Source organism: Macaca fascicularis, chromosome 10, assembly GCF_037993035.2.
Source record: "Macaca fascicularis isolate 582-1 chromosome 10, T2T-MFA8v1.1".
Lineage (NCBI taxonomy): Eukaryota > Metazoa > Chordata > Mammalia > Primates > Cercopithecidae > Macaca > Macaca fascicularis.
The window spans coordinates 92614006-92632037 of NC_088384.1; the positions used below are offsets into that span (position 1 = coordinate 92614006).

Consider the following 18032-nt stretch of genomic DNA (forward strand, 5'->3'; position numbering starts at 1 on the left):
AAAAAAAAAAAAAATTAGCTGGGCATGGTGGCGCACACCTGTCCTAGCTACACGGGAAGCTAAGGCAGGAAGATTGCTCACGTGCAGAAGGTCAAGGCTGCAGTGAGCTATGATGGCACCACTGCACTCCAGCCTGGGTGACAAGACGGAGACCCTATCTCAAAAACAAAACACATGATCTGCATGATACCCAGTTCTTTGAAATTTATTGTATATTTTATGGCCAAGACTGGTCATTTTTAGCAAATGTTCCATGTGTGAGAAGTACATTTTATATGGGGTTTAGAGTTTTCTCTGTGCATGTGTGTGTGTGCGTGCGTGTGTGTACACACGGATGTTTTTTAGTTGAGGTCTGTTCATCTATTGACAGACACTTGGGTTGTTTCCACCTTGTGGTTACTGTGAATCAAACCGCTATAAACATTGGCGTACAAATATCTGTTTAAGTCTGTTTTCAGTTCTTTCGGGTTTATACCCAGAAGTGGAATTGGTTGATCATGTGGCAGATCTATGTCTCGCTTTCTGAGGAACCACTCAGCTATTTTTCACAGCAGCTGCATCATTTTATATTCCCACCAGTAATGCACAGGGTTCCAGTTTCTCCACATCTTTGCAACACTTGCTTCCACTTTTCTTGATAGCTTTTGGGTTGTTTTTTTTTTTTTTTTGGAGACAGGGTTTCACTCTGTTGCCCAGGCTGTAGTACAATAGTGCCATCATAGCTCACTACAGCCTTGACCTTCTGGGCTCAAGCAATCCTCCCACCTCAGCCTCCTGTGTAGCTGGGACTACAGGTGTGCGCCACCATGCCCAGTTTTTTGTTTTTTTTTTTTTTTTTGGTAGAGAAGAGGTCTCACTGTGTTGCCCAGTCTGGTCCTGAATTCCCAGGCTCAAGTGATACTCCACCTTGGCCTCCTAAAGTTCTGGGATTACAGGCAGGAGCCTTGATAGCTATCTTAATGGGTATGAAGTATTATGGTTTTGATGTGCAGTTCCCTGATGACTAATGCTGTTGAGATGTTGAGCATATTTCCTGAACATCTGTCTATCATTGGAGAGATGTCCTTGTATATTTGAAAACTGGGTTGTTTATCTTTTTGTTGTTCAGTTGTAGGGAATTCTTATATACATATATTCTTGATATTAAACCCTTATCAGATACATGATTTGCAGATATTTTCTCCCATTCTGTGGGTTGTCTTCATTTCTTCATATTGTCTTTTTTTCTGTGAGACAGAGTCTCGCTCTGTTGCCCAGGCTGGAGTGCAGTGGCACAATCTCAGCTCACTGCAACCTCCACCTCCCAGGTTGAAGTGATTCTCCTGCCTCAGCACCCCCGAGTAGCTGGGACTAATAGGCATGAGTCACCAGCCCAGCTAATGTTTGTATTATTAGTAGAGACAGGGTTTCACCATGTTGGCCAGGCTGGTCTCAAACTCCTGACCTCAAGTGATCCACCCGCCTCAGTCTCTAAAAGGGCTGGGATTACAAGTGTGAGCCACTGCGCCCAGCTTTTTTCTTCATAGTGTCCTTCAGTCCATAAAAAGTTTTCCATTTTAATGAAGTCCAGTTTTTCTGCTTTTTTTTCCTTCCTTCCTTTGCTTATGCTTTTGGTGTCTTTTTTTTTTTTTTTTTGAGACGGAGTCTCGCTCTGTCACCCAGGCTGGAGTGCAGTGGCCGGATCTCAGCTCACTGCAAGCTCCGCCTCCCGGGTTCACGCCATTCTCCTGCCTCAGCCTCCCGAGTAGCTGGGACTACAGGTGCCTGCCACCTCGCCCAGCTAAGTTTTTTTTTTTTTTTTTTGTATTTTTAGTAGAGACGGGTTTCACTGTGTTAGCCAGGATGGTCTCGATCTCCTGACCTCGTGATCCGCCCGTCTCGGCCTCCCAAAGTGCTGGGATTACAGGCTTGAGCCACCGCGCCCGGCCCTGCTTTTGGTGTCTTAAGAAACCATTGCAAAATCCAAGGTCATGAAGATTTGGTCTTATGTTTTCCTCTGAGAGTTTGTTTGTTTGTTTGAGACGGAGTCTCGCTCCATCACCCAAGCCAGAGTGCAGTAGTGCAATCTCGGCTCGCTGCAACCTCTGCCTCCCAGGTTCAAGCGATTCTCCTGCCTCAGACTCCCAATGCTGGGATTACAGGTGCCCGTCAACAAGCCCGGCTAATTTTTGTATTTTTAGTAGAGATGGGGTTTCGCCATGTTGACCAGGCTGGTCTCGAACTCCTAACCTCAGGTGATCCGCCTGCCATTTATCAAAGTGACCTCTCCCCATCACATTCTTTTTTTTTTTTTTTTTTTAGACAGAGTCTTACTCTATTGCAGTAGTGCAATCTTAGCTCACTGCAACCTCCACCACCTGGGTTCAAGTGATCCTCCTGCCTCAGCCTCCCCAGTAGCTGGGATTACAAGCATGTACAACTACACCCAGCTAATTGTTGCATTTCAGCTAATTTTTGCATTTTTAGTAGAGACGGGGTTTTGCCATGTTGGCCAGGCTGGTCTTGAACTCCTTACCTCAAGTGACCCACCTGCCTCAGCTTCCCAAAGTGCTAGGATTGCAGGAATGAGCCACTGTGCCTGGCATTTTTTTTTTTTTTTCTAACCTTCCACACTACACCAATGTATCCACACTCTTTTTCGTTTTTTTATTTTCTTGAGACAGGGTCTTGGCACAATCATAGCTCTCTGCCACCTCAAACTCCCAGTCTCGTGGGGTCCTCCTGCCTCAGCCTTCCAAGTAGCTGGTTCTACCCCTGCACGACCTGGCTGTTTTAAAAAATATTTTTTAAGACATGAGGGTCTAGCTTTATTGCCCAGGCTTGCCTCCAATTCTTAGGCTTAAGCAGTCCTCCCTCTTTGACCTCCCAAAGTGCTGGGATGACAGGCATGGGCCACTGCACCCACCCCACATTCTTTTTGGTTTTGTGTTTTTTTTTTTTTTTGAGATGGAGTTTTGTGCTTTTGTTGCCCAGGCTGGAGCACGGTGGCACGATCTTGGCTCACTGCAACCTCTGCTTCCCAGGTTCAAGCAATTCTGCCTCAGCCTCCCAAGTAGCTGGGATTACAGGTGACTACCACCACACTCGGCTAGTATTTGTATTTTTAGTAGAGATGAGATTTCACCATGTTGGCCAGGCTGGTCTCAAACTCCTGACCTCAGATGACCTGCCCACCTCGGCCTCCCAAAGTGCTGGGATTCCACATTCATTCTTGAATAATACTTTCTCTAATGTAGAAATGTAAATTATACCTTTATCTGAATACTTTGAATATATTGTTTTACTGTTTTCATCCATTATGGTTGAGAGTTTGCTGTTAAACTCATTCCTTTGGCAGCAATTTTTCCTCGCCCTTTATTTTTTAAAATAAAAATTAATATGTAGGCCAGGCGCTGTGGCTCACACCTGTAATTCCAGTCCTTTTGGAGGCCAAAGCAGGAGGATCACTTGAGCCCAGGAGTTTGAGACAGACCTGGCTAACATAGTGAGATTTCATTCCTATAAGAAATACAAAAAAATTAGGCCAGGCACTCGTGTGGCTCACACCTGTAATCCCAGGACTTTGGGAGGCCGAGGCAGGCAGATCACCTGAGGTCAGGAGTTTGAGACCAGCCTGGTCAACATGGTGAAATGCCATTTCTACTAAAAATACAAAAATTAGCTGGATGTGGTGGCACATGCCAGTAATCCCAGCTACTCGGGAGGCTGAGGCAGGAGAATCATTTGAACCCGGGAGGCAGAGGTTGCGTGAGCCAAGATGGTGCCACTGCACTCTAGCCTGGGCGACAGAGTTAAGATTCCGTCTCAAAAAGCAAAAAAAAAAAAAAAAAAAAAACTGGGTCTGATGGCATGTGCATCTATAGTCCCAGTTACTTGGGAGCCCAGGAGGTTGAGGCGGCAGTGAGCTATGATGGCACCACTGTACCCCAGCCTGGACAACAGAGCAAGAGATTTTCTCAAATAAAAAATTTAAAAAGTTAATATTTGCATTATAGGAAACTGAGAAACACAAGAACAAAGTCATCCGCAATCACAGCTGTTTAGAGTTTGACATGTTCTTCTAGGTCCTGTATGTATTTAGACACAACATCCAGTTTTATGGGATTGAGATCGTACTTTCCTCCCTCTTTCACTGCCTTTTAAGAGCTTTCTTTGTATTACTATAAGTAAGTATGGATTTTGCTTAGGATTCATTTGACTTCCTGGCTCTGAGGGCTGGACCAATTTCTGGGGGGAAAAAAAAAAATTTTTTTTTTTCTGAGACAGTCTCACTCTGTCACCCAGGCAGGAGTGCAGTGGCACCATCTCGGCTCACTGGAACCTCTGCCTTCCAGATTCAAATGATTTTCCTGCCTCAGCCTCCTGAGTAGCTGGGATTATAGTCATGTGCCACCACACCTGGCTGTTTTTTGTATTTTTAACAGAGACAGAGTTTTACCATGTTGCCCAGGTTGCTCTTGAACTCCTGGCCTCGAGTATCTGCCTGCCTTGGCCTTTGCCTTTCAAAGTGCTGGGATTACAGGCCTAAGCCTCCACATTGATAACCATGATCCCTCTGATTTCTCCCATCTCTCTGTCCCCTTTTAGAACTCTGATAGATGCATGTTCTTTCTCTTCCATGTCTCTGAATCTCTTTTTAGTAGTTTGTCTTTTTAAATACTTAGTCCCTACTTCTGTTTGTAAAAAGATAAGGTACCCAGGTACGATCTTATAATTTTTGACTCCCTTTTATTCCCACACTTTAAACTAAGCCAGGCACAGGTCCCCACTGTCTACCCTGGGGGGCTCATTTTATTCCCCCCAGCTTAACTATTCGTTTAAAATAAATGTTTTGTTCTGTTCGTGGGGCAGCTGAAGCACTTTGTACCTGGAGCCTTTCAGCCCTCCTCTCCCTGTAGGGCTCTGCTACTCAGGACAAGTCCTCAGCAGGGTTGAACCTCTGTGCGACCTCCAGTGTGGCCTTGTTTCTATGATGGCCTGATTTTCCTCCTGCTCTAGTTCCAGAGCCCCTGTTTTATCTCCTTCCATTGTCTTACTATCTCTGCTTTGACTTATTTTACATATTCATGGATAAATGTTACAATTTTCATCTATTCCCTGGCAACAATTTCTGGTAAGTATTCATGTGCCATTTGCTGTTCCTGTAATATCTTTAACTCCTGTGTCAGTTCCCTTTTAATTAGTAATTTCTTAATGAGGCGAATTCTTCCTTGATGAGCTCTTGTAAGTAGATCATTGTGAGATCGGGGCCAGGACTGTGTCCCAGGCCAGCAGGAATCATATGTGGGAATAGGGTGGGAATGGGTGCCTGGGAGAGTTCTATCAGGCTTTTCTTCTCCACAGGCAACTACAGGGCTGCTCACAATGCAGGGCCTCCCCAACCCTGTCATTCTCCTTGCTGCCGGCTAGGTTCAGGAAAGCTCTTGCTGCAGTCCACACTCTTTTTTGTTTTTGAGACAGGGTCTTGCTCTGTCATCCAGGCTGGAGGAATGCAGTGGTACCATCATAGCTCACTGCAGCCTTGAAACCCTGGGTTCAAGCAATCATAGAGACAGGGTTTCACTTTGTTGCCCAGGCTGTCTTGAACTCCTGGGCTCAAGTGATCCTCCTGCCTCAAGACTCCTAAAGTACTGGAATTATAGGTGTGAGCCACCATGCCCAAGCCTCCTTTTTAAATTTCAAATAAAATTGGGTGTGCTACTTTTTGTTTGATTTTTGAAATGGAGTCTTACTCTGCCACCCAAGCTGGAGTGTAGTGGGCGTAATCTTGGCTTACTGCAACCTCCGCCTCCCAGGTTCCGATTCTCCTGTCTCAGCCTCCTGAATAGCTGGAATTACAGGCATGGGCCACCACGCCTGAATAATTTTTGTATTTTTAGTAGAGACAGGGTTTTACCATGTTGGCCAGGCTGGTCTCGAACCCCTGATCTTGTGATCCACCCACCTCGGCCTCCCCCTTCTTGTTTACTTTGTTTGCTTTTCAGTGATTTCTAAGGGGGTTGGGGATGGGTAGCATTGTCTTTATGCCAGCACCTTTTTTGTGTCTGGTGGGGGCAAGGTCTCACTTTGTCGCTCAGGCTGGAGTGCAATGCTGTCATCACAGCTCACTGCAGCCTCAATCTACCTGGTTCCAGTGATCCTCCCAAGTAGCTGGGGCTACAGGCACATGCTACCATGTCTGGCTAATTTTTGTATTTTCTGTAGAGATGGGCTTTTACCACGTGGCCTAGGCCTCTCAAAGTGCCCGGCTGTGCCAGTACTTTATGATTTTTTGAGGCAGGGGGCCTCACTCTGTCACCCAGGCTGGAGTACAGTGGCATGGTCCAAGCTCACCACAGCCTCTGCCTCCCAGGTGGCTGGGACCACAGATGCGCCCCAGCGCGCCCAGCTAATTTTTTCTGTTTTTGTCGGGGACCTCCTGCCTCCCTAAGTACTGGGATTACAGGCATGAGCCACTATGCCTGGCTGATGCCAGCACTTTAAAACTGGAAGTCACAAGACAAGATCAACCTTGTATTCCTGGGTTAAACACTTATCAATTAGGATGTTTATTTTTTTACAGTTCTTCTGATAGATCCTATTTGTTTATACTTTAAGACTCCTACATTTATGTTAGTGAAAGTGGTCCATTCTTGGCATGTCTTATCTGCTGTCAGAGTTCCTAAAACAAGTTGCATCATTTTCCATGTTTATTTAATCTCTGGAACAGAATATATAAAAAAGGGATTTCCTGTTCCTTGAAAGTTTTTAATACCTCAGCTGTAAAACTTAGACCTAGTTCCTTTTTTAGAAGAGTTCTGCTTCAGTTTCTTAAAAATATTTGAGTCTAATCAAATTTTTTTTCTTTTTTTTTTTTTTTTAAAGACTGAGTCTCGCTCTGTCACCCAGCCTGGAGTGCAGTGGCACGATCTCGGCTCACTGTAACCTCCGCCCCCTGGGTTCAAATGATTCTCCTGCCTCAGCCTCCTGAGTAGCTGGGATTACAGGCACCTGCCATTATGCCCAGCTAATTTTTGTGTATTTGTAGAGACGGGGTTCCATCATGCTGCCCAGGCTGGTCTTTAACTCCCGACCTCAGGTGATCCGCCTCAGTCTCCCAAAGTGCTGGGATTACAAGTGTGAGCCACTGTACCCGGCCTCTATTTCTTAAGACCTTCTTATGTTTTTCTGGAAAATGTTTTACATTTATACTCAGTTTTCATATTTGTTGCCATAAAATATCCTCAGGAAATGGGATGGGGTTCACTTTATATTGTTTGTGTTTTTCTCAATGAGAATGGACTAATGTGTAGGTAAAATGAAGACCACCACCATCATGAAATGAGTTCTACCCTAAGGGAGTGTGCGGGGGGAGATCAAAAGCATGATGCCGTCCCCACAAATGCTGTGCTGTGCTAAATCAGTCTTCCCACCCTCTGCTTCTCAGTCTTAGGAAAAGTCCTGAGTGCGGTGGGCAGTGCCCAGCTACTGATGTCCCAGAAATTCCAGCAGTTCCGGGGCCTCTGTGAGCAAAACTTGGTGAGTGTGATTCTTCTTCCTCCACAGCAGGGCTTCCAGCCTTTGGCTGCCCACTACACTCTGCCACCCCCACGAAGCCTCTGTGCCCTCCTCTGTAACACAAACAGTGCGGCCAGTGGCAATGTGTGTCAGTGTCTACACAAGAAAGGGGGCGAGAGCGCATGCCTGTAATCCCAGCTACTTGGGAGGCTGAGGCAGGAGAATCGCTTGAACCCGGGAGGTGGAGGTTGTGGTGAGCTGAGATCGCGCCACTGCACTCCAGCCTGGGCAATGAGCAAAAACTCCGTCTCAAAAATTATATATATATATATATGTATGTTTTTTCTGTACCTTAGAAGACATTCAAGGTAAGAACTAAAGAAATACCACTGCTGGGATTGGTGGCTTGGCTTTCTCCCTCCCTCTTACCTGTTAGGAGGGCTGGCCCTGCTGGGGTCAAAAGCAAAGTCCTGGGCTGTTCTGCCTGTGGGAATCTGTGCTCCCAGCGGGACGCAGTGGAGAGTGTTTGTCTCCAAGACCTGCAGAGACCTGGGGGTTGCATTGTCATGGAACAGAGTGACACGAGGGAGACAACACGGATTCCGTGATCTTCCCCACCTGGGAGTGAATGGGGCAGTCGGTGTCACTCACACCATGGCCAAAAACTTGTATTTCTTCCTTGCAAAACAACTGTCTGCTTGGCATACATTAGGGACAGGAGTGCTTTCCTCACCACAGCCCTATAGGCTGTCCCCAAGGATCTCCACCACTAAGGCTGGTGCTGACCAGAACTGGCTTAGATTCATTCATACAGATACTGACCTGGACACTAGGCCTCAAGGGCCCCCTCGGGTGCTGGTGGGGCCAGAGGAAACATGCTTCAGCAGGGCACAGGGCGGGGGAAGCAGAGACGGCGGAGACGGGGGGTCGGGGGAGCAGGACAAGCCTCTGCTGAGCCCGCCCCACTGATCCCCATCTGGCCCACAGAACCCTGATGCCAACCCACGCCCCACAGCCCAGGACCTGGCAGGGTTCTGGGACCTGCTACAGCTGTCCATCGAGGACATCAGCATGAAGTTCGATGAACTCTACCACCTCAAGGCCAACAGCTGGCAGCTGGTGGAGACCCCCGAGAAGAGGAAGGTGAGCATGGAGCAGTGCGGAGGGGAAGTCCAGGGACAAATTCCTGGTCGGCAATAACGCTGCCCACATCGGTCAGTGCTGCTTGGCTCCCTTCTCCGTGTGTCGTCTTTGAGCTGGGGGCTCACGTCCATCACTGCGTGGGGTCCATGCTTGGCACTTGTCTAGCATGCCGCTTGCTCCGTATAGTTGAGGCTGCCCCTGAAGCATGTGTCCTGCCCTGCATGTCCAGAAAAGGGGGTCCTGGGAGAGGCACGCCCACAGCCTCAATCACGTTGTAACAGAGGAGGTAGCAAAGTGGTCCCTTGTCCTGGGGCCCTGCTGCCAGGAGTCCTGGGGTCTGGAGCCAGTTCTGTGACCTCGTGGTAGCCAGCCTCTTCCCCGAGGCCTCCTTCTGCAAACCAACAGAACCAGTGACCCCTACTGAACCATGGCCCTGTCTGCTCCCCTAGAATAGCCTGTAAAATGGGACCTGAAGCCCTAAATTTAAGTCTCTGACTGTACTCGGGCTAGCTCCTGCCTGAGTCTCAAGCTCCTGGTGGTTCAACATGAGGGTGGACACGGGGATCTGCCCATCCTGCTGCTCGAGCACCTTCGGAGTCTAGGCTTGCTTTCCGTTCCTGTGCCTTGTGCTCTTCCCACTGTCATCGCTTCTCGTGGCTTCCTGATTCCAAGTGTGTGTTGCTTGTGCCCGATGCGGGGAAGCTGGGGTGGAGACTCCAGCTGCCAGCATATGGTGGGGGTAGCGCCACACAAAACGTGGCACCTTTATTTTATTTTTGTTCCCTCCTCACTGTCTCACTAAAGGAAGAGAAGAAACCACCCCCTCCGGTCCCGAAGAAGCCAGCCAAATCCAAGCCGGCAGTGAGCCGCGACAAGGCCTCAGACGCCAGCGACAAGCAGCGCCAGGAGGCCCGCAAGAGACTCCTGGCAGCGAAGCGGGCAGCTTCTGTGCGGCAGAACTCAGCCACCGAGAGCGCAGACAGCATCGAGATTTATGTCCCGGAGGCCCAGACCAGGCTCTGAGACCGTGCAGGAGGAAAGAAATGATTTTAAATCATTAAAACCACAAAAACTAAGTGCGAATGGAACAGAGTTTTCTCAACCTTTGCTATGGTTATTCTGTCTAGAGACCCTGAGCCAACTTTCAAATTGACGCATACAAGGGCTCACATTTGGCTTTTTTGGGTCCCTCCCAGCTTTAGGTTATGAAAATTTTACTCACAAAAAATCAACAAAAATCACGAAACTAGAAAACTTTTTTTTCCTCTTGCTGGCCGTGGTGGACTAGATAGATGGACGTCAGCAACTCCCGGCCCAGCCTCCAGACTGCGGTCTTTTTACTCCTTCTATCTGACAAGAACTCACACTAGCTTGTTTACAAGATGACGACAGTCCAAGGGCAGCCTTGGGCACCTGCCATGTTCCCTCTTCCTTTCCCCGGCTACCCCCCGCTCTGACCTTGGATTTTCATTCTTATGTTTTTCTCTTTTCCCTTCAGAGCTCACACAGTGGTCACCATTGTGGCAAGCGGCTTTCTGGGTCTCAGCCCTCTCTGCGGTTTGAGGGCCCAGAGGACAGAGAGATGGACACGCGTCCCCTCCCTCCCCCGCCAAGTGCTCACACACAACCTCACACGCGCGCACACACACGCAGATGGAGGCGCCTCGCTGGGAGGTGCCCCGCCAGCCCTGGGCAGTGTCAGGCAGGACTCACCACTGAGCAGATGAGGGAGGTTTTAGTCTTGGAGGGGGAAATGAGACGAAGCCACAGTTATCACACTCCAGACTCCCGCCTTTTTATTCTCTCCAGCCCCTTCTTCCTTCAGCAAAATCTAGGACTCAGAGTGGCTTCCAAGGGGCTGTCTGTCCTCAGCCGCGCCTGTGTCTGGTGCCCGAGGGGCGGGCGGCGGTGTCTGTATGTATGTGTACATATGCACATAGACCTTAGAGTGTATATTTAACGCCCATCTGCTCACCCATGCCCGCCCAGCGCCGCCGCTGGCTCTCGGGGCACCTGGCAGGAGGCGGGTGTGTGAATAGCATATATTTTTACATGTACTATATCTAGGTGTGTGTACAAGTGTGTGTAAAAATACATACCTTGTGTGTAAGCAGCCCTCTTTTATTTTTGGTCTCCACCCCCTCCCCCCTACTCCCAAGGGCCCATCTGCCCAGCCTCTGAGTTTTTTTTTTTTTTTTTTTTAACCCCAATTATCCTTCTCTCTCTCCAGCCCCCCAATCCCACTCCCAGGGTGTCACGAGCCCTGAGCTGCAATGGCCTGGGCCTGCAGGGCAGGGTGGGGGAGGGCAGGGGCTCAGCCCCGAAGCCAGCTCAGTACCCGAGGGGCTGCTCTACGCTGTGTATGCGCCTCTCTGGCATCCGAGACATCCTCTTGGCTGGCGCTTGCTGCAGGGGGGACTCCCCCAGGTGAACCAAGGGCCTGCTCCGGGGCCCATTTCCAGCTTGGCCGCCGTCTGTGACCTTGGGCAAGTCACTTGACCTCTGTGTGCCTCAACTTCCTCCTCTGTAAAACGGGGACAGTCCCTGCCCCTCCCTACCTCACAGGCATGTTGTGAGAATAAATGAGGTAACGTGTACCAAGGGCTTGTGGCATTATTGCAGGGGGATGAGCAGAGTGGGCCCAGGAAACTGAGCCAGACCCCCCCCCAAAAGGCAAGCTCTGTGGAGACAGCCTGATGCGAGTGCCAGCCAGGATGCCAGCTGTCACATGCCAGCTCTGTGATCTGGGGCAGGAAGATGGGGCTGACAGTCCCCTCTCCCGAAAACGAGTGTGCACTTACCAGCTTCCTGTTTGAAATAAACCCTTGAAAGATAGACGCTATCACAGAAGCAAGGATAGGCTGATAAAGACCACCCTAGAGGACAGTTTATACTCCCCACAGATCCACAGTCTGCACATTCTCCAGGGCGGGGTACTCAGTATCCCCCTGCCTTGCAGCTGCTGCCATTCTGTTGGGTGCAAGCCCTGAGTGCATCTCCAGAGCACCTCTACAGGCCCAGTGCTGGGGCAGAGCTCACTCTGGTGAGGGAGACATACTGAACGTGACAGACAAGGTCAAGTCAACGACAGGTGGTGAAAAACAAGACGCAGCAGAATGAGGCTGCAGGACCCCGCAGGGCGACTGCCAAACCCAACCTGGGCAGGAGTGTTCTGGTAGAGACTGGAAGGATGAGTGGGTAGCCAGCTTTGGGGGAGGGAACGGCACGCAGTCCACACAGAAGCAGGAGGTGCCGAGCCCTGGTGGTAGGAACATGCCTTTTTTTTTTTTTTTTTTTTTTTTTGGAGACAGTCTTTGTCACCCAGGCTGGAGCACAGTGGCGCAATCTTGGTTCACTGCAACCCCCGCCTCCTGGGTTTCCAGGGTTCAAGCAATTCTGCCTCAGCCTCTTGAGTAGCTGGGATTACAGGCGCCTGCCATCATGCCTGGCTAATTTTTGTATTTTTAGTAGAGATGGGGTTTCACCCTGTTGGCCAGGCTGGTCTTGAACTCCTGACCTCAGAATCAGCCCCCATTGGCCTCCCAAAGTGCTGGGATTACAGGCGTGAGCCACCGCACCCGGCCGGAACATGCCTTTTAGGAAGTTCTCTGGCCAGGCTCTGGAGCCACAGATTCCTGGTCTCCCTTGGCCCAACCCAGCCAAGAAGCTCATGACCTCAGGCCCAGTGGATGCACAGACCCTGCCTTCCCAGCAGCTTTGTTCAGGCTGCCCGGCCCTCCCCAGAGAGGTCCCTGGGAGCCCATCCCAACTGTGGCCAGACCCCAATACACCTGTTAGTGGTGACGGAGCATCTGGTGACCACAGGTGGCTCAGATTAACTCCGGGGCTGGCACCTTCCCAGACCTACCCCTACCCTGAGACCCAGCTGGCGGTGACTTGAAGGGTAAGTGAAGAGGTTTCCGGTTGCATCAGGCATTGAAGCAGAAGTTCAGGGGTGCAGCCAGCAGCCGGCTCTCCTGGATGGGCCATGGGGACTGGGGATGGACCCTAAGCCTTTCAGAGCCTGCTTCTCCTGTGGCAGGGGAAGGGACTTGAGGGTTAGATTAGGGTCTCATGAGGGATCCTGCACTCTCTATTAAGCACAAGATGGGGTAGGGGTGTCTGATGTACAGAATCTGGACCCCCACGCCCAGCCCTCCTGGCACAGCAGAGAAGATGCCCCCTCCATTGAATGAACAGTATAATAATGAACACATATCCGGCGGCCAGAATCACCAATTACCGATATTTCGCTCATATGGGCATTATCCCTCTTGGATACATACACATCGTTTTCCCCGCGAGCCATCTGAGAGTCAGTGGCATACACTGATATTTCACTGCAAAACACATCACGCAACTCCCAGGCACAAGGACGTTCCTGCACAACCACAACACCATCACCACCCTCAAACTTAAGAAAGGAATGTTCCAGGGAGCCCCTCCTTTACCCAGGAGAGCACTCAGTGCACATATTAATATGGCCTAAAGCATAGTCCATACGCCAGGTGCCCTCACAACCTTGTCCCTTACACCTTTTCCCTTTTATCCATCCAGGATCCCATTAAGGATCAGTCACTGCTTTCAGTTACCATGTCTGTCTGGTTTTTTTTCTTTCTTTTTTAGACAGGGTCTCACTCTGCCGCCCAGGCCGAAGTGCAGTGAGTGGTGTGATCATGGCTCACTACTGCAGCCTCAACCAACTGGGCTCAATCAATCCTCCTGCCTCAGCTTCCCAAGTAGCTGGGACCACAGGTACATGCCACCATGCCCAGCTAATTTTAAATTTTTTTGTAGAGATGGAGTCTCAGTTTGTTGCCCAGGCTGGTCTCAAACTCCTAGGCTCAAGTGATTCTCCCGCCTTGGCCTCCCAAAGTGCTGGGATCACAGGTGTGAGCCAACGTGCCAGGCCACCATGTCCTTCTAGTCTTTCTAGTCTCTTTACAAATCAAAATTTCCCTACTTTGTTGGTTTTGTTTTTCGAGATGTTGATGGTGTTTTATTTTTTTTTCATGGGTTTTTTTGGTTTATTTTTTTTGTTTTGAGACCGTCTCGCTGCGACACCCAGGCTGGAGTGTAGTGGTGTGATCTTGGCTCACAGCAACCTCTACCTCCTGGGTTCAAATGATTCTCCTGCCTCTGCCTCCCAAGTAGCTGGGATTACAGGCATGAGCCACCTCGCCTGGCTAATTTTTGTATTTTTAGTAGAGACGGGGTTTCACCATATTGGCCAGGCTGGTTTCAAACTCCTGACCTCATGTGCTCCGCCCGCCTCGGCCTCCCAAAGTGCTGGGATTACAGGCATGAGCCACTGCGCTAGGCTGAAATGTTGGTGTTTTTGAAGTATCCAAGCACACTCTATAGAATGGTGCACCATCTGGGTTTATGTTTTCTCATGGCCAGATTCAGATTAAATGGTTTTCACAAAAGTATGACTTAGATGATGTCCCATGTCCTTGTACCTTGTTCCATCAGGGACGCATTTGTCACTTCAGGGAAAGGCTGACAGCAACTTCCCAGAGATGCTGGGAATGAGTCCTCAGCTTGTGTTTCCAAAGCCTAGTCCTTGAGGAAACAGGCAACCAGGACAGGGACAGACAGGAAGCGCCCTCCTAAAGGCTGCAGGATATGACCACAGAAGTGGCGGAGGGGACAGGAGACTATCAGCCACCTGTAGGTCCCTGAGAACCCTACACGGCCCAGGTTTCCCTTGTAGAACCCCAAGCTCCCCAGGGTTGCATGTTTCCATATTCAGCACAGAGAAGGCTCAGCTACCACCGGGAACAGCACTGGGCGCCCAGACCTTATAGACAGGACAGTAGGACAAAGCCACTGTCACCAGGAGCCTGATGGCCAAGTACCACGCGGAGCCTGCATGGGCAAATGCTGTGGAGGACAGACCCACTGAGATGAGATTTCTAGCACCAGCAGTGGAATGGGCTTTACGACAGAAATTCTAACAGTCTCCTGCCCATCTGAATCTGTGGCTGATCTGAAAGCTGGTGTGGTCTCTGCTGCCGCCCCTGGCCCTACCATATGGTGGCCACCGGAATTTTTCTTTTTTTTTTTTTTTTTTTGAGACAAAGAGTCTCGCTCTCTTGCCCAGGATGGAGTGCAGTGGCGTGATCTTGGCCCACTGCAAGCTCCGCCTCCCGGGTCCACGCCATTCTCCTGCCTCAGCCTCCCGAGTAGCTGGGACTACAGGCGCCCGCCACCAAGCCCGACTAATTTCCTTTCTTTTTTTTTTTTTTTTTTTGTATTTTTAGTAGAGACGGTGTTTCATCATGTTAGCCAGGATGGTCTCGATCTCCTGACCTCGTGATCTGCCCACCTCAGCCTCCCCAAGTGCTGGGATTACAGGTGTGAGCCACCGCACCCAGCCAAGAGGAATTTTCAAAATGCTGACTGGCTGCATCACCCTCTGCTTAAAACCCCTAAACCCAGGCAGAGGTTGCAGTGAGCTGAGATCCCACCACTGCATTCCAGTCTGGGCAACAGAGTGAAACTAGGTCTCAAAAGAAAAGAACCATTTGGCAACCATCATATTGTAATAATGGAATAATCCATGGATGTTAAAAGTACTGGTGGCTGGGTGCGGTGGCTCACGCTTGTAATCCCAGCACTTTGAGAGGCCAAGGTAGGTGGATCACCTGAGGTCAGGAGTTCAAGACCAGCCTGGCCAACATGGTGAAACCCATCTCTACTAAAAGTACAAAAATTAGCTGGGAGTGGTGGAACGCACCTGTAATCCCAGCTACATGGGAGGCTGAGGGAGAAGGGTTGCACTGGGATCGCCAATGAACTGTACTCCAGCTGGGCAACAAAGTGAGACTCTGTCTCAAAAAAAAAAAAGTATTGGTTGAAATTTTTATGAGGAACAGAATATTCACAGTCCCAAAGGAGCACATCACAAATTACTTATTTTCCAATGTTCATGGATTGGAAGACTTAGTATTGGTAAGATGGCAATGCTCCCCCAAATTAATCTACAGGTTTGACACAATCCTTATCAAAATCCCAGCTCCCTTTTCTGCAGAAATTGAGATGCTGACCCTAAAATTCATATGGAAATGTAAAATTTACTACAAAACTAATGTAATCAAGGCTGGGCACCGTGGCTCATGCCTATAATCCCAACACTTTTGGAGGCTGGGACAGGAGGGTCACTTGAGCCCAAGAGTTTCAGACCAGCTTAGGCAACACAGTGAGATTCCATCTGTATAAAAAATACAAAAATTAACCAGGTGTGGTGACACATGCCTGTAATTCCAGCTCCTCAGGAGGCTGCGACAGAAGGATCCCTTGAGCCCAGGAGGTTGAGACTGCAGTGAGCTGTGATCACAACACTGTAGTCCAGACTGGGTGACAGAGAAAGACCCTGTCTCAAAAAATAAATAAATAATCAAGATTATGTAGTACTGGCATAAGGGTAGATATATATATCAATGAAACAGAATTAAGAGTCTAAAATAAACCCATACATTAATGGACAACTGACTTTAGACAACAGTGCCAAGGTAGTCAATGGGGAAAGAAGTATCAACAAATGGTGCTAGTGTAACTGGATATCCAAATGCAAAAAAGAGGAAGCTGGACCCTTACTTGGCAACATATACAAAATTAACTCAATGTGGGTTAAAGACCTGAAAACTCCACCCTGGCTAACACAGTGAAACCCCATCTCTACTAAAAATACAAAAAATTAGCTGGGTGTGGTGGCAGGCGCCTGTAGTCCCAGCTACTCGGGAAGCTGAGGCAGAATGACGTGAACCCGGGAGGCAGAGCTTGCAGTGAGCCGAGATCGTGCCACTGCACTCTAGCCTGGGCAACAAAGCAAGACTGCGTCTCAAAAAAAAAAAAAAAAACTGAAAGCTAAAACTATCAAACTCTTAAAACAGAAGTGGGCCTGGCGCAGTGGCGCACGCCTGTAATCCCAGCACTTTGGGAGGCCAAGGTGGGCAGATCACGAGGTCAGGAGATCAAGACCATCCTGGCTAACACAGTGAAACACTGTCTCTACTAAAAATGCAAAAAATTAGCTGGCTGTGGTGGCGGGCACCTGTAGTCGCAGCTACTCGGGAGGCTGAAGCAGGAGAATAGCATGAACCTGGAAGGCGGAGCTTGCAGTGAGCCGAGATCAGGCCACTGCATTCCAGCCTGGGTGACACAGTGAAACTCCGTCTCAAAAAAAAAAAAAAAAAAAAAAAAAAAAAAAGACCTGAAAGCTAAAACTATCAAACTCTTAAAAGAAAACAGAAGTGGCCGGGCGCGGTGGCTCAAGCCTGTAATCCCAGCACTTTGGGAGGCCGAGACGGGTGGATCACGAGGTCAGGAGATCGAGACCATCCTGGCTAGCACGGTGAAACCCCGTCTCTACTAAAAGATACAAAAAACTAGCCGGGCAAGGTGGCGGGTGCCTGTAGTCCCAGCTACTCAGGAGGCTGAGGCAGGAGAATGGCGTGAACCTGGGAGGCGGAGCTTGCAGTGAGCTGAGATCCAGCCACTGCACTCCAGCCTGGGCGACAGAGCGAGAGGCTCAAAAAAAAAAAAAAGAAAACAGAAGTGTAAACATTTATAACCTTGGATTAGGCAATGATTTCTTGGGTATGACACCAAAGCACAAACAACCAAAGAAAACACAGATAAACTAAACTTCAAGGTTAAAAACACTTGTGCTTCAGCCGGGTACGGTGGTTCACGCCTGTAATCCCAGCACTTTGGGAGGCTGAAGCCGGTGAATCACGAGGTCAGGAGTTCAAGACCAGACTGACCAAGATAGTGAAAGCCCGTCTCTACTAAAAATACAAAAATTAGCCAAGTCCCAGCTACTCAGGAGGCTGAGGCAGAAGAATCACTTGAACCTAGGGGGCAGAGGTTGCAGTGAGCCGAGATCGCACCACTGTCCTGCAGCCTGGGTGACAGAGCAAGACTCTGTCTCCAAAAAAAAAAAAAAAAAACTTGTGTTTCAAAGAACACTATCAAGAAAGTGAAAGGATAACCCATATAATATGAGAAAATATTTCCAACTCATGTATCTGATAAGGGTACAATAGCCGGGATATATAAAGAATTTCTATAGCTCAAAATCAAAAGACAAATTTTTAAATAGGTAAAGGATCTAAATCGACACTTTTTTTTTTTTTTTTTTGAGACAGAGTCTCACTCTGTTGCCCAAGCTAGAGTGCAGTGGCAAGATCTTGGCTCACTGCAAACTCCGCCTCCTGAGTTCAAGTGATTCTTGTGCCTCAGCCTCCCGAGTAGCTGAGACTACAGGCACCCACCACCACCCCCAGCTAACTTTTGTATTTTTAGTAGAGACAGGGTTTTGCGCCATGTTTGCCAGGCTGGTCTCAAACTCCTGACCTCAGGTGATCTGCCCGCCTCAGCCTCCC

At 49.1% G+C, this 18032-nt stretch overlaps 1 protein-coding gene and 1 long non-coding RNA gene across 40 annotated transcripts in view; one reads left to right on the plus strand and one right to left on the minus strand.

The window, feature by feature from the left end:
* DLGAP4 (DLG associated protein 4) overlaps positions 1–11237 on the plus strand; it is a 231379-nt gene extending 220142 nt beyond the window's left edge. For 34 of the 39 annotated variants that reach the window (XR_012419327.1, XR_012419329.1, XM_074005252.1 and 31 more), the window contains 3 exons: positions 7427–7518; positions 8485–8640; positions 9445–11237. Coding sequence is in view for 35 of the 39 variants with exons in the window: in XM_074005252.1 (XP_073861353.1) it covers positions 7427–7518; positions 8485–8640; positions 9445–9663 (467 nt within the window). In the remaining 4 variants the exon portion in view is untranslated. Of the gene's footprint in view, positions 1–7426; positions 7519–8484; positions 8712–9444 lie in introns of all 39 variants that reach the window. The other 5 variants (XR_012419330.1, XM_074005250.1, XM_045362918.3 and 2 more) reach the window with 2 other exon arrangements.
* LOC102136306 (uncharacterized) overlaps positions 8708–18032 on the minus strand; it is a 54852-nt gene continuing 45527 nt past the window's right edge. Inside the window, exon 3 of the long non-coding RNA XR_001494134.4 lies at positions 8708–9031. This is a non-coding gene — a long non-coding RNA (uncharacterized lncRNA). The remainder of the gene's footprint in view (positions 9032–18032) is intronic.